Source organism: Pelodiscus sinensis, chromosome 8 (assembly GCF_049634645.1).
Source record: "Pelodiscus sinensis isolate JC-2024 chromosome 8, ASM4963464v1, whole genome shotgun sequence".
Classification (NCBI taxonomy): domain Eukaryota; kingdom Metazoa; phylum Chordata; order Testudines; family Trionychidae; genus Pelodiscus; species Pelodiscus sinensis.
In genome coordinates this window covers 54,860,189-54,874,011 of record NC_134718.1, presented here as the reverse complement: position 1 = coordinate 54,874,011, position 13,823 = coordinate 54,860,189, and the positions used below count along the sequence as shown (strand labels likewise).

General features: G+C 41.8%; 1 protein-coding gene across 9 annotated transcripts in view; it reads right to left on the bottom strand.

Annotated features, from left to right (window-relative positions):
- CHST15 (carbohydrate sulfotransferase 15) overlaps positions 1 to 13,823 on the bottom strand; it is a 93,375-nt gene that overhangs the window by 42,499 nt on the left and 37,053 nt on the right. For all 9 annotated transcript variants that reach the window (XM_075935307.1, XM_075935306.1, XM_075935309.1 and 6 more), the window contains one exon: positions 2,816 to 3,882. In XM_075935307.1, the coding sequence (XP_075791422.1) occupies positions 2,816 to 3,355 (540 nt within the window). In that variant the 5' untranslated portion in view covers positions 3,356 to 3,882. The remainder of the gene's footprint in view (positions 1 to 2,815; positions 3,883 to 13,823) is intronic.

The window sequence follows — 13,823 nt, the reverse complement described above, 5'->3', positions numbered from 1 at the left end:
TCCAATTTCTCTAAAAGACAATGGAAAGGCTCCCATTGGTATCAATTGGCTTAGGTCCTAAATAAACAAATGAGTCCAGAAATATATATGTGTAAAATTAAAATCACCCAATTGCAAAGTTTTTGGGAGGCGGGGGAGAGGGGTTAATGAAGGAAAAGACTGAGGACAAAAACAAATTAGTAAAAAATACATTCTGCTGTTAGCTTTATCTGGTCTAATCAGAAGAACTGTATGACTCTTGCTTAAGTGCTATACTTCAACCACAAATTGAGCACCTCTTCAGCCAAATCCTAAAATGCTAATGCAAGTTTTTCTCAGTCTTCACTCAGGGATAAATACAACTCATTCGGGACTTTACTGAAAGTAAAAGATTTTCCAATTCGACCCACTGACTTCAATGGGAGCTGAGTGTGTTCAGCCTTCCAAGGACCAGGCCTTATCTTCATGCTGCGAGCACAGGTAAAGTCTACCAAGCCTGCTGGAATCTGTAGTACTACTTCATTTAAGGAATCCTTAAAATAAGCTTTCAAAGAATAATAATTAGGAACACTGATTTAACCAAAGATAAAAATAATCAGATCAAATTAACTTCCAGTTTTTAATTCTGAAATACAAAATTTGCATGAGTGATTGGAATACCAATTACTAGATTTCTGGAAAGGTACATTAGCAATTAGTTATTAAGGGGAAGCTGCTCTTTATTTATAAGGTAAGTGTTTTGGCATATCTGACTAACTCCTCTGAATTATTTTGAATAAAATGATAAGAAATAAGTTCAATGTAATTGCACTATCACAAAAGATTGTCAGACTTCTTGTCTCAGATGTTAAGATCTTCTGTTTTGCCTATGGCTCAAATACAAATTATGACAGACAGACAGACACAGAGAGAGAGAGAGAGAGAGAGAGAGAGAGAGAGAGAGACAGACAGACAGACAGACAGACAGACGGAGACAGAGAGACATGCATGGAATAACAGGAAATTATTAACCAAAATGAAGATGTGCATTTTTGAGACCTGTGTGCTGTTATCCCTGCTTTATGTTTCAGAAACATGGACTACATATGCTAGGCACATCAGGAGCCTGAATATTTCCATGTGAAATGCCTGCACATGAGCCTGAAAATAAAGTGAGACAATAAAATATGAAACAGAGGTACTGGAGCACACAGGGCTAACTCTTACAAACAATTATCAAGAAGAGGTTGCAATGGCTTGATCATGTTAGGAGAATGAGAGGTGACTGAATCCCCAAAAGTATTTTGTATAGCAAAATTTGAGACTGCACTAGAAAATGGGGTCACCTTTACATGAAGTCATTCAGCATAATGTAGAAAACTATCCCATCCCACCTGAATGGAATATCTGACTGGGTGCAAAAGTGTCAGAGGAGTAGCTGGGTTCGTCTGTAACTTTAAAAAACAGCTTAAAAAAGCGAGTGGTTCTATCGCACCTCAGAGACTAACAAAAAATATAGATAGTATAATGAGCTTTGTGGGCACAACCCGCTTCTTCAGCTGACAAATATGGAGCAAGATCGTGAGTGCAGTTCAACATGAAGCAGCTTTGATATAAAAGATGGAAGGAAAGCGAAAAAGAAGAAAGCAACAAATCTGTATTCTTAGGCTACAACTCTAACAACACATGGACCCACAAATTATGTAACAAGCTGTGTCACTCTTGAATTGCGATGGTCAGCCATAAGTGGATTCCTCAGGAACTTAATTAGATCTCTTACACATGCACAATGATCTAGCGGATCAACAGTTGTCTGTCTGTGTATATAGTGGCAAGGCACTTTCTTTGTCTCCTCAGTTTCAGTACTTCTTTCTTTCGCGAAATGGGCCTGAGGTAAATCAACCCCTATCTGCCAAACTGGGCAGTAAATCTTTGCGCTAACTGTAATAGAGAGGTAGCCGTTTTAGTCTGATCTTGCTAAAACAAGAGGAAAAACTATGTAGCCCTTTAAAGACTAACAAGATTGTTTAATAGGTGATGAGCTTTCGTGGGCCAGAAGTGGGTCTGAGGAAGTGGGTCTGGCCCACGAAAGCTCATCATCTATTAAACCATCCTGTTAGTCTTTAAAGGGCTACCTAGTTTTTCCTTTTGTTTTTGCCCTAACTGGCACTCAGACCTGTCTGTTTCCCCTATAGGGAAGAAGCAGAGCCTCTCCTTCTGGAGATACTTACTCCTCTCCTGCCACTAGCCTAGTAACAACATGTCTATCTGTGTCTCTCTCTTCCCCCCATCCTTCAATCTTATCTCAACAGGCAGCAGGGCAGACAGCTTGCCTGAGCCCCTGGACAAAGGGGGGAGGGCCTCTGGGCTCCACACTCCCAAAGGCACAGGTCCTCAGGACGAAGGAGTGGGGCAGAGGGCAACCAACCTTCACAGCCACCCAGAGAGCACCAGTGGTGATATAAAGGGCCTGGGATTCCAGCCACCACTGTTACTGTGGTAGTGGCAGGAGCCCCAGGCCCTTTTGAATGACCAGTCCCCAGGCAACTGTCCTCTCTTCCCCTTTCCCTTCCCTCCACCCTCCCCATTCGGTGGGTCCGTCAACAGGGGAGCAGTTTAAGAAGGTCTCAGGTAGTGCTTAATTGAATCCTAATTGGGAAGAGGGCCTTTAATATTCTAGAACTTTCATGTCTGCCTTCTAATACCCTCTTGCAGCTGGCTGGCCTGACTTTGTCACTATATATATGGACTAGTCTTCAACTGGTGAGCTATATTGTTTTACTTCATCTGAGGATCCAGCCCAGAATACTTGAAATAAACAAGTAACAGTTTCAAGGGAAATTTTGGTTCTACTTACATGCAGCTCTTGTTTCTTCAGGTCTTCTAAAACTGGACTTTTTCTGGTTATAAACTCAATCTTTGAAGTAATAGCATCAATAATTAATTTCATGCTTGGATAATCCTTTACATATGAAATATTAATTTCAGAAGGCTGGTAATGGTGTTTCATATCACTAAGGCTTTCATTGTCCATTAAGTTTGGATTGCTAGTAAAATCTCCATAATGGAATGGCAACGGTATCAACAGTAGGCCATGTTTGGCTCCAGTCAGTATGTATGATGCCATGACTAAAGTCATTATTATCAACCCAAAAATCAAGCTGCATAGCTTCCCTTTCCTCAAGCAAAAAAATCCATTCCAACTTTCATTATGATCAGTCCTTACTTCCAAAACAGCAAGTAAGTTCATCTGCTTATCCACACACAAAGGAATTTTATTTTCTTGTTTGCGTACAGAACACTTTTGATTATTATGATTAGGCCCCCGGCATCTGAGACACTGTTTGTGCAAGTCATTTGATAATAACTGTATGCAACAATTAATGCAATGCCTCATATTAATACCTTTAAACTGCTATATTAATGAGCCAGGTATAGCCATAAAAAATGTCTGATGCATATAACTTATTTTCTGAAAACCTAAAATAATTTAATTCCTTACATTAGTAGATATTTTGTCATTTGAAAAGCCAGTTTAAAACCAAACAGCTGAAGTAGACTAAAATTAATATACCAGCTCAGTCAAAAATGAAAAAAATAAATGTATTGTGGGAGTGTTTCAAAAGGTATTTGGCTCATTAAGGTAAATCTAGTAAAATAAAAAGCAACAACAGGTCTTGCTCAAGTTTTTCCCATTGAACAAAATGAAATGGAAGCAACTTCACTATATGGTGTGAAAATATACAAAAAATAAAAAAGCCTCATTGTCCTCTGCTGTATTTAGGAGTAAGCAATATATGTAGTCCAGACGGAAGGTGCCTTGGAAAATCCCATATGCTCTGAAAAAAAGTGTTCCAAAATGGAGTGCTGCTTCTGAAAGTTTCATCTACATAAAGGTAGCTTCAAAGATCTGTGTTGCATAACCTAAAAAAACAAAACAAAAACATATGGATATATGCCAGCGGGTAAGCCATTATAATAACCAGCTGCAATACAAATACAAGCTATCAGTCACAAATTCTTAGTTGATTTAGCAATTTTAATTGAAACTATCTTCTACTTAAAAACAAAAACAAATAGCTATAAAACTTAAAACACTGAAAATTTGGAAACTCCCAGCTAAATGTTGTCAATGAAGAATCACTCTCTTTAACCCACATTTAGATTGAGAGCTCTTTACTTATACTGTTGACCTGTTACTCACACAAACTGTACCACTGCCTTTGATAAATGCTCACCAATGTAAATTTGTAATCTGGCCTTTTCTTTGTTGACCTCTTTCATGAAATACATGGAGGGAATTAGGCATTGCAAACAAAGTGTACCATCTAAGGTACTTAGAAAATCAACGACACAGGAACAACACTGTGATCCACAAACTTAAGCTCCCAATGAATGGGAAGGGCTGATATCCTTTGTCCCACCTCTTTCTCAGAGGGTATGTCTACACTAGCCCCCTAGATCGATCTAGGGAGGCTAATGAGGGCGACCGAAATTGCAAATGAAGCGCGGGATTTAAATATCCCGTGCTTGATTTGCATGTTCACTGCCGGTCGCCATTTTAGAAATTGACTAGCCCGAAGTAACTGCCCGCGTCTACACGCGGCAGTGAAACGGAATTCTGAAATAAAGCCCTAACTCAAATTAGTTGGTAAACCTCATTGCAGGAGGAATACCAGCTAATTCGAGTTAGGGCTTTATTTCGGAATCCCGTTTCACTGCCGTGTGTAGACATGGGTAGTTACTTCAGGCTAGTCAATTTCTAAAATGGTGACCGGCAGGGAACATGCAAATCAAGCGTAGGATATTTAAATCCAGCACTTTATTTGCAATTTTGGTCGCTCTCATTAGCCTCCCTAGATCGATCTAGGGGGCTAGTGTAGACGTACCCAGAGATAAGTGCCTAAGTCCAGGCTACAGGATAGCAGGCTCTGCTAGCTATCCACAAATGGGGACTCATCTCCTGGATTGTGGGAATGAGTTAAGTTCTTGCCTCACTCCACAGGAAATAGCCAGAGCCAAGAGATAGTGACTGTTTTTTCATAGATTCCAAGGCCAGATGGGATTACTGTGGTCATCTAAGCTGCCCTCCTGCATAACACAGGAATTTCCCCAAAATCATTCCTGGAGCACATCTTTTAGCAAAACATCCAATCTTGATTTACAAGATATCAGTGATGAAGAATCCACTATGACCCTTGGTAAATTGTTCCAATGATAACGTATTCCTTATTTCTAGTCTGAATTCATAGCTTCAACTTTCTGCCATTGCATTATGCTATACCCTTCCCTCCTAGAATGAAGAGCCCTTTATTAAATATGTGTTCCCCAGGTACGAATATATAGGCTTAATCCAGTTACCCCCTTAACCATCTCTTTGTTAAACAAAATAGATTGAGTTCCTTGACTTTATTAGTATAAGGCACATTTTCCGATCCTTTTATCTTTCTGTAGTTCTCACAGTCATTTTGAATTGTAGGCATTAGACCTGGATCAGTATTCCAGCACGATTTGTGTCACTGCAGCTGCATCGATAGTGACGAACAAGTAACTTTTAGCCCAGTGGTGAAGTGGGAAAATGAGGTTCAATTCCCCCTCTTGCCTGGCACAGGAGAGAAAAGGTCTGAACATGGATCTCCCAGTTCTCCGGCAAAGGCTCTAGGCTCCAAGACAAGGATATTCCACAGGGCCTCCCTCAGTCTGTCCTGTTGAATCTGTTTGATTGTAGATAAATACTTAGTCACTGGGGGGAAGAAGGGGGGAGAATGACTCTGTAACCCAGTGTTTATGGCATCCACCTGAGGGGCAGGAAACCCTGTGTCAAGTCCCTCTCCTCCAACCGCTCTTAACATATTCATCCACAGTGGAACAACTTCAACAGAACCTGAAGGAACTTAAGCACCCCAAAAAACCTAGAACTTGTTTGCCTAATTTGCGTTTAGGCACTAATTAGCTTCCTGGATTCGTTTCTGCTCAGTGCTCAAGAGTCTAGTATATGAATACTATACCCAACCCTGTTCATGGAAACTACATCGGTTATATTCCCAAACCTGAGGCAGAAACGAAGAAAAAGCGAACACACACAGCTTGCACAAGCCCCTTTGCTGCCCAGTCCTTTCACAGAACACCACTGCAACCAACCGGAGCTGTCCCCTTTGACCTCATCAAACTGTCAATCCTTAAAGGAACACGGAGTATCAGAAGCTGCATTTCTAAAGGTTGAAAAGGAGTGTTCCTGACAGTTCCTCTCAATGCAGCAGGACTTAAGTCAGAATGAAGTGTTCTGTTGAGTGACAGTTGTGGATGTGCTAGCAGTTAAGAGGAAGAACTCAAGATAGGAGCTCGGGTGCTTACACTCGGTAGCTCTGGGATATTTGGGGGAGCTACAGATAACACATGATACACAGAAAAATCTCTGAGAAACTATAATTAGTAATCAGTTTACATTTTGGAAGGGCACTTTTGTAATAAAATGCTTAAGAATCCTGTATTTCTTTAATACAAATATATATTAGCAATGCCATTTAAGAGTTAAGGCCCTAGCAAAAGCATGTAAGCACATGCATATCTTTAAGTATGGGAATAGATCCACTCGAGTAATCGAAGGCAGATTTCCTTTGATCAGGGTGAATGCTGGATAGACTATCTCATGCAAAGACTTTTAGACACTGTTGTATCATGCAAGCAAGGTACTAACAAACTTCAACAGGACTTTATTTACCAAAAGTGAAACCTCTTTACAAAACTGCTGCATCACTTTGTAGCTCTCACTCAGCTTCTCCCTTCTCCCTCCTCTTCCCCCCCCCCCCCCACGCTAATCTTCTCTCCCCTCCTTCCTGTTTCCTGTGCTTCCAGACTCCCAACGGCCAATGGTCTCAGTTCTAATAATTACAAGCAGTATTACATCTAAAACACCACATTCCCTCCTCTATTATAAAATAAATGTTGTTCTAACCACAACAACAGATATGGAACAAGCCACTATACCGTTGGCAGAAATATTACACTGAAAACACTGTAAATACTACATAACACAGTCTCTAGTCCAGACAGGAGGTCTGGGTTTGACAGACCATCTCTCAAACCCCGTTTTTAGTGCAATGTCTTGTTGTGTTGGTACTACGGTGAAGTCATCCAACATGGACTGAGTGTTGGTATTATCTCCTCTTAGTGCATAGGCAGGTGCAAGATAAGAAGCAATCCATACATGCCCATCAGAAAGTCGATAGGTGCAAGGTCCCCTCTTCTCAATGATTTCAAGAGATGTGAATTTATGGTCTCCTTTGTGTAGAATTCCAGATTTTCTTACTCTAACGAAGGAACCACACTCAAACTTCGGTTCTGTAGCACCCCGCCATTTGTCTGTGAAAGCCTTATACTTTTCTTGGTTCTGTTCAACTGTTTTTCTCACATCATCCTCTTTTGGTGCATCAGATCTTGACTTTAACAATCCAACAATGTTCAGTTTAGTATTTATCTATTTTCCATACAGTAACTCTGCGGGTGATCTTTGCGTTGTGGCATGTCATGGAGCCCTGTATGCTTGCAAGAAACCAGTAGTGAAGGTTATCCATGATTGCCCTTCCAATTTAGCCATTTGCAAACTCTCTTTCAAGCTTCTGTTAAACCTTTTGATTTCCCCATTGGCTTGATGGTAATATACGGATGATCTTCTATATAAAATGTTCCCCTCTGCTAGAAAAGTTTTAAATTCCAGAGAAGTAAATTGATTTCCATTATCCGAAACCAGTTCTTTGGGGTTACCTTCCCTGTGCTAAAAACTGTAGAGAGGAACTTAATTATCACAGAAGAAGAGATTTGTGATGTAAACAGTACTTCAGGCCATTTACTGAAATAGTCTATTAAAGTGATGGCATAACAACAGTCAATTGGAGCAGTGTCAAAGGGTCCTACAATGTCAATCGCAACTTTTCCCAAGAAAAATCAGGAAGAGGAACAGGCTGTAATGGTGGGGTACATGTCACTGCTGTTTTATCATGCATTTGGCAAGTGACACAAGTAGCCGGTGTGTACCTCGTAGCACACGGCCATCAAGGAAAGAAAGTTCATCCCAAACTCTAAAATAAGGCAGCAAAACTGGGTCAAGGTTTTTAGGGTTACTGGGCCATCTCTTTGTCAGAAATTCCCGTAGCTTTTGTTGAATTGGACATGCTAAACAAGCAGCTTGGAATTGCTCTCTTGTAACTGCAGTAAGAATGTTTGTAATAAGCACAACTACTTCATCCTCATACTCCAGTGAACCATCTGGTGAACACAAAGGCAGGCGAGAAAGGCAATCAACTACCACATTTTGGTTTCCAGGCTTATATTCCAGTTCATAATTGAAAGAGAGTAGTCTTGCAGACCATCGAGCAACACTGCTCTTCCTAGTCCTTTCAAGGTTAGCAATGTTGTCAAAGGGCTGTGGTCTGTGCGCAACTTGAACGTGCGGCCCCACAGGTAAGTTCTCCATTTTTCAGTAGCCCAGACACAAGCAAGTGATTCTTTTTCAATTGTAGAATATTTTCTCTCAGCATCACTCAGTGTCCTTGAAGCAAATGCAACAGTTCTCTCCGTGTTGTCCTCATGAAGTTGTGTGAGGACAGCCCCAAGTCCATAACTGGAAGGATCAGTAGTCACTATTGTGGGCAATGTGGGACTGAATAGTGCAACTACTGGACTATGTACAATCAAGTCTTTCACAGTTTCCAAACAAGCTTGTGCATCCGTTGTCTACACCAAGGTTGAACTTCTCCGTAGTAATTCTCGTAATGGTTCAATGACAGAAGCATAATTGGGAATACATTTTGCATACCAGGAAGTAAGACCCAAGAAGGAACATAAGGTTTGCAAATCTGTTGGAGAAGGAGCCTTTGAAATTGCTAGGATATGAACTGGATCAAATTTTCATCCAGCTGATGAAATTGTATGTCCCAGAAAGGAGAGTTCTATTTGTCTACATTTGCATTTAGAAAAGGTGAGCTTAAGGCCCGCTGTGCTGATGCAGTTCAGGACAGACTGCAGGTTATTCTCATGCTCCTCAGAACTATTTCCAAACACAATAATATCATCCAGATAGAACTGAACTCCATGTTGATTCTTCAAAAACAATTACATCATTTTTGGAAGGCATTTGGGGCAGATGCAAGACCGTATGGAACACGTTTAAAATGAAATAGTCCCTCATGTGTAATAAATGCTGTGAGGTCTCTGCTGTCTTCATGCAACATAACCTGGTGGTATGCACTCTGCAAATCAAGAGTAGAAAACATCTTTGCTCCACAGAGTTCTGCAAATCATAGAAGGAAAAGACCTCAGAAGGTCATCAAGTCCAGCCCCCTGCTCTAGGCAGGACCAATCCCAATTAAATCAACCCAGCCAGGGCTTTATCAAGCCGAGACTTAAATAAATCAATTCCTCTTAAAATAAGGAATAAGGGATCTTTTGGAAAAGGCTTTATTTTCCAAAAGATCCCCGTCTAGACTGGCGCTTTTTTCCGGCAAAGCTCCGAGCCGGAAAAAAGCGGCAGCCATGTTTATGCAAATGAAGCGGGGGGATTTAAATCCCCGCTTCATTTGCAATTGCGATGTGTCTAATTTGCATCCCTTTTACAGAAAAGGGATGCAGTCTAGACACAGCCAAGATGTGGCCTCACCAGAGCTGAATAAAGGGGAATAATGCCATCTCTGGATCTGCTGGCAATGCTCCTCTTAATGCAACCTAATATGCCATTAGCCTTCTTGGCTACAAGGGCACACTGTTGACTCATATCCAGCTTCTCATCCACTGTAACCCCCAGGTCCTTTTCTGCAGAACTATGACTTAGCCATTCGGTCCCCAGCCTGTAACAAATACTTCTTCCATGTGAGGCAGTGAGTGGCTGTCAATCACAATAGCTTTATTTGGCTCCCTTAAGTCCACACAAAGGCGAATGCCTCCATCCTTCTTCTGTGTCACCACTATAGGTAAAACCCATTCAGATGAGTCAATCTCTTCAATAATGTCCTTTTGTACAAGTTTTTTAAGTTCCTCTGAAACAGCTTCCCTGACTGAAAATGGTAAGCTCCGTAACTTCTGTCATACAGGCATCACATTATGTCACATTTTAATTTTGTGCACAAACCCATAAGCACAGCCAAGTTTCTTCTCAACCTGGTCTTGGGGTTCCAGCTAAAACTGGTGTGTGTACTACAAGAAGTGTTTTGCTGAGGAATATCAATTTGTCCATTAACTATCCTGAAGTTTAAAGCACTCAAGAAATCTCTGCCAAGGACAGGAGTGCCTTTGTGGACAATTTAGAACTTTGCAGTTACACAGAAATCACCAAAAGTCACCGTTGCTGGCAGGCAGTCACATACTGGAATTTGGTTTTTCAAATAGCACACCAACTGAAGTTTGGGTTCAGTAAAAGGCACATATTTAAAGTAATGCAAATAGATGGAATCAGGTAGTATAGATACTGCTGAGCCAGTGTCCAACATTAACTGAACAGAATGTGATTTGCCTGAAGATGTGGCAGAAACATTTACAGTGCACCTTATCTGTTCTGGAATATGTGCAGTAGTGATTTTGTCCATACTCAACACAGTAACATCTGGTATTGTAACAGCATGCACCTGTTGATTGGACTGGCTACTATGGCATACCTTAGAAAAATCCCCAATCTTTTTGCAGTGATTGCACTGAGCTACTTTTGCAGGACATCTTGTGTAGCTTACGAGGTATTGTGGGGATTGTGCTTTGAATTTGCTGATTCTATGGTTTTCCATTAGTTTTTGCCTTCTAAATGTTTGTCTGTAGTGATGTGGACTTTTCTGCAAAGGAGTCACAGCCTGGACTGGGACTCTTGTATCCATGCTCATTATTTTGGCTTCTGCGATAGCTGACTTAATCTGGGTAGCAATGGTTATTGCTTTTTCCAGTGTAAGTTGTGGTTCTAGAAGCAAGTGTTCTCTTACACGAAGCATGGTTGTTTTCTCAATGAGCTGGTCTCTAATCTGCCATATTCCCAAAGTTACACATTACAATCGCACTCCTCAGAGAAGCAATATACTGCATTATAGTTTCCCCTGGTTTCTGCTCACACTGGCAAAATCTGTAGTGATTAGCTACTACATTCATTTTTGGCAGAAAAAAGTTCTTTAATGAAGTAAGGGCAGTCTCATATTTATCATCTGCAAGGGGAAAAGTGTAAAGTATATGCTGCCCTTCTGCTCCAAGGCAGTGGATTAGCAGAGCACGTTTTCTTACTTCAGAAATCTCTGTAGCACTGAATGTAAGCAGATACATCTCAAACATATGAATCCAGGCAGTAAAAGCAATTGGAGGCTCACCTGGGCTTTGCAGAAAGGGTGCAGGTGAGTTCAGAGGCAGAAAATCCATCCTTGTCGCCAAAATGCTGTATCATGCAAGCAAGGTACTAATAAACTTCAACAGTACTTTATTTACCTAAAGTGAAACCTCTTTACAAAACTGCTGCTGCATCACTCTGTAGCTCTCATTCAGTCCTCCTGCCCCCCAGCTAATCTTCTCTCACCGCCTTCCTGTTTCCTGTGCTTTCTAGACTCCCAACAGCCAGAGCTCTCAGTTCTAATAATTACGAGGAGTATTATGTCTAAAACACCACAGACACCAAAGCCACCAACGCTCCAGAGGTCAATCGTCCAGCATGTTTAGTACAGACCCATAAATCGAACATTGAAGGCAGTTTCGGTTGACATCCGGTACTCCTCCTTTTGTGATGTGGATTTTAAGAGGCAGGTGATTCGCTAATTGTGTAGCTGACAGATGATAAGGGGAAACACTCAGTCCCAGCTCGTGCTAGGTCCAGGACCAAACCCCACTGTTGCTCTGGAGTTTAAATGTAGTAAGAGCTGAGCAGGCAGGCAGCTTGGCTTTTACTACAACTAAACTGCAGAGGCTCAGCAGGGACAGTTCCCCGGCCCAGCCCAAGCTGGGTCTGAGCCAACCTGGCTCAGTCCCAGCTCGTGCTTGGCCCAAGACCTACCCGCACTGAGGATCTGCAGTTAAAATGTACTAAGAGCCGGGCTGCCTACCAAGCTGAAGCAGCCCCTGTCCACAGCAGTCTGGGCTGGCCACAGGCACAGGCTGCTGCCGCAAAGTAGCTGAGAACCCCAGCAGACAGGGGCTGCTGCCAGAGCAACCTCTTCGGGTATGTCTACACTACCACCCTAGTTCGAACTAGCGGGGTAATGTAGGCATACCGCACTTGCAAATGAAGCCCGGGATTTGAATTTCCCGGGCTTCATTTGCATAAGCCGGCCGGCGCCATTTTTAAATGCTGGCTTGTTCGAACCCCGTGCCGCGCGGCTACACGCGGCACGGGGTTCGAACAAGCCGGCATTTAAAAATGGCGCCGGCCGGCTTATGCAAATGAAGCCCGGGAAATTCAAATCCCGGGCTTCATTTGCAAGTGCGGTATGCCTACATTACCCCGCTTGTTCGAGCTAGCGGGGTAGTGTAGACATACCCTTCCTGTGGCGAGCCAGAGCCTGCTGCTGGCAGAGGAGGCTTTGCGGCAGCCTCCCCTTGCCCTTGCTCTCCCTCCACCCCACCCCACCCTCCGCCCCGTGCCGCTGCCTCTGATAGAGACAGAAATACATGAGGAGGTGGCAGACAGCGTGCTGGTGGGAATTGGCTTTTAAGTCAGCTCCTCCCAGCTCCTTCTCCTGCTTCTTCCACCCTCTCCCTTTGCTGCCTTTGATACAGAGGCAGCAAGGTGGGGAATGTGAGTAGTCTACTACTCTCTTACATCCCGAGCTTGCTCCTGTCGGCCTCCCTCTGTGTGAACGGTGAGGAAAAGCAATGTAAGATACGTCAACTTCAGCTACATAATTAACAAAGCTGGAGTTGAGTATCTTAATTTGACTTTCTGCAGTAGTGTGCACCAGGCCTGAGAAGACTTCAATAACACTATTCACAAGATTAAGTTTACACTGGTGCTTTAGTGTATAACTAGATTGGAGACCAAATTTTTCTCAGTTAAATACTTCACCATCACAAGGTGTTCATGTAGAAGCAGGGAGCATAGTAATTAATAACTTCTTTATTTAAACAATTTTGTTTGAAATTACTCTATTACAGGAAGGATTCAGAGCAGAGAAATCAGAAGTCATGAATCCAAGCATTAGCTTCCCAAATGGAGCTAGAGTCTTTTAACTAAGGTCTGAAACCTATTTTTTTTACTGTCCTTTTACTCAAAAGCAGATATGTTGATTTGCTTCAAAGTTTTTATTTTATGTATTCATTTAGTAAATATCTTCTTTTAAGCCTCCACATATTTGGGGGGGGGGAAGTGTTTTAAATTTGTTTGTGACAAAACTATGAGGACAGCAGCATCCAATATAAAGCTTTCGGGGGTAGCAAACAAAATGTGCCAACCTCCAGCAGATCTGACATCTAATAATCATTTAGTTTGGGCACATTATGCCAGAAAAGCTTTTAAAATACTTTTGAAAACAAAAATCAAACATAACAGTGAATGTAAGGTGAGAGGCCCAGAAAAATGATGAAGGAAGCCAAAGAGGAAAACAGCAGGGACACATCATTATCAGTGGGTAATGTTTAATTTTGCTTTTAATATACCAGTAAACTATAGAAGTGTCTCTTTTACAAAGTGAGGAGGCTCTTACTGAAGTCCCTTTCCCACAGACTTAAAAAAAACTATATTTGATCCTTATTTAAGGCTCAATACAAAACCTACTGAAGACACTGGAAAGACTACCATTGATTTCATAATTAAGTAGATAAAATGTAACCGACGAAGGAAAAACAGTCTATTCGATTGAATCTGTGACAAGGCTTAAAAAGCATATTTCCTGTATAGGATTCTCAAAAAGAACTAC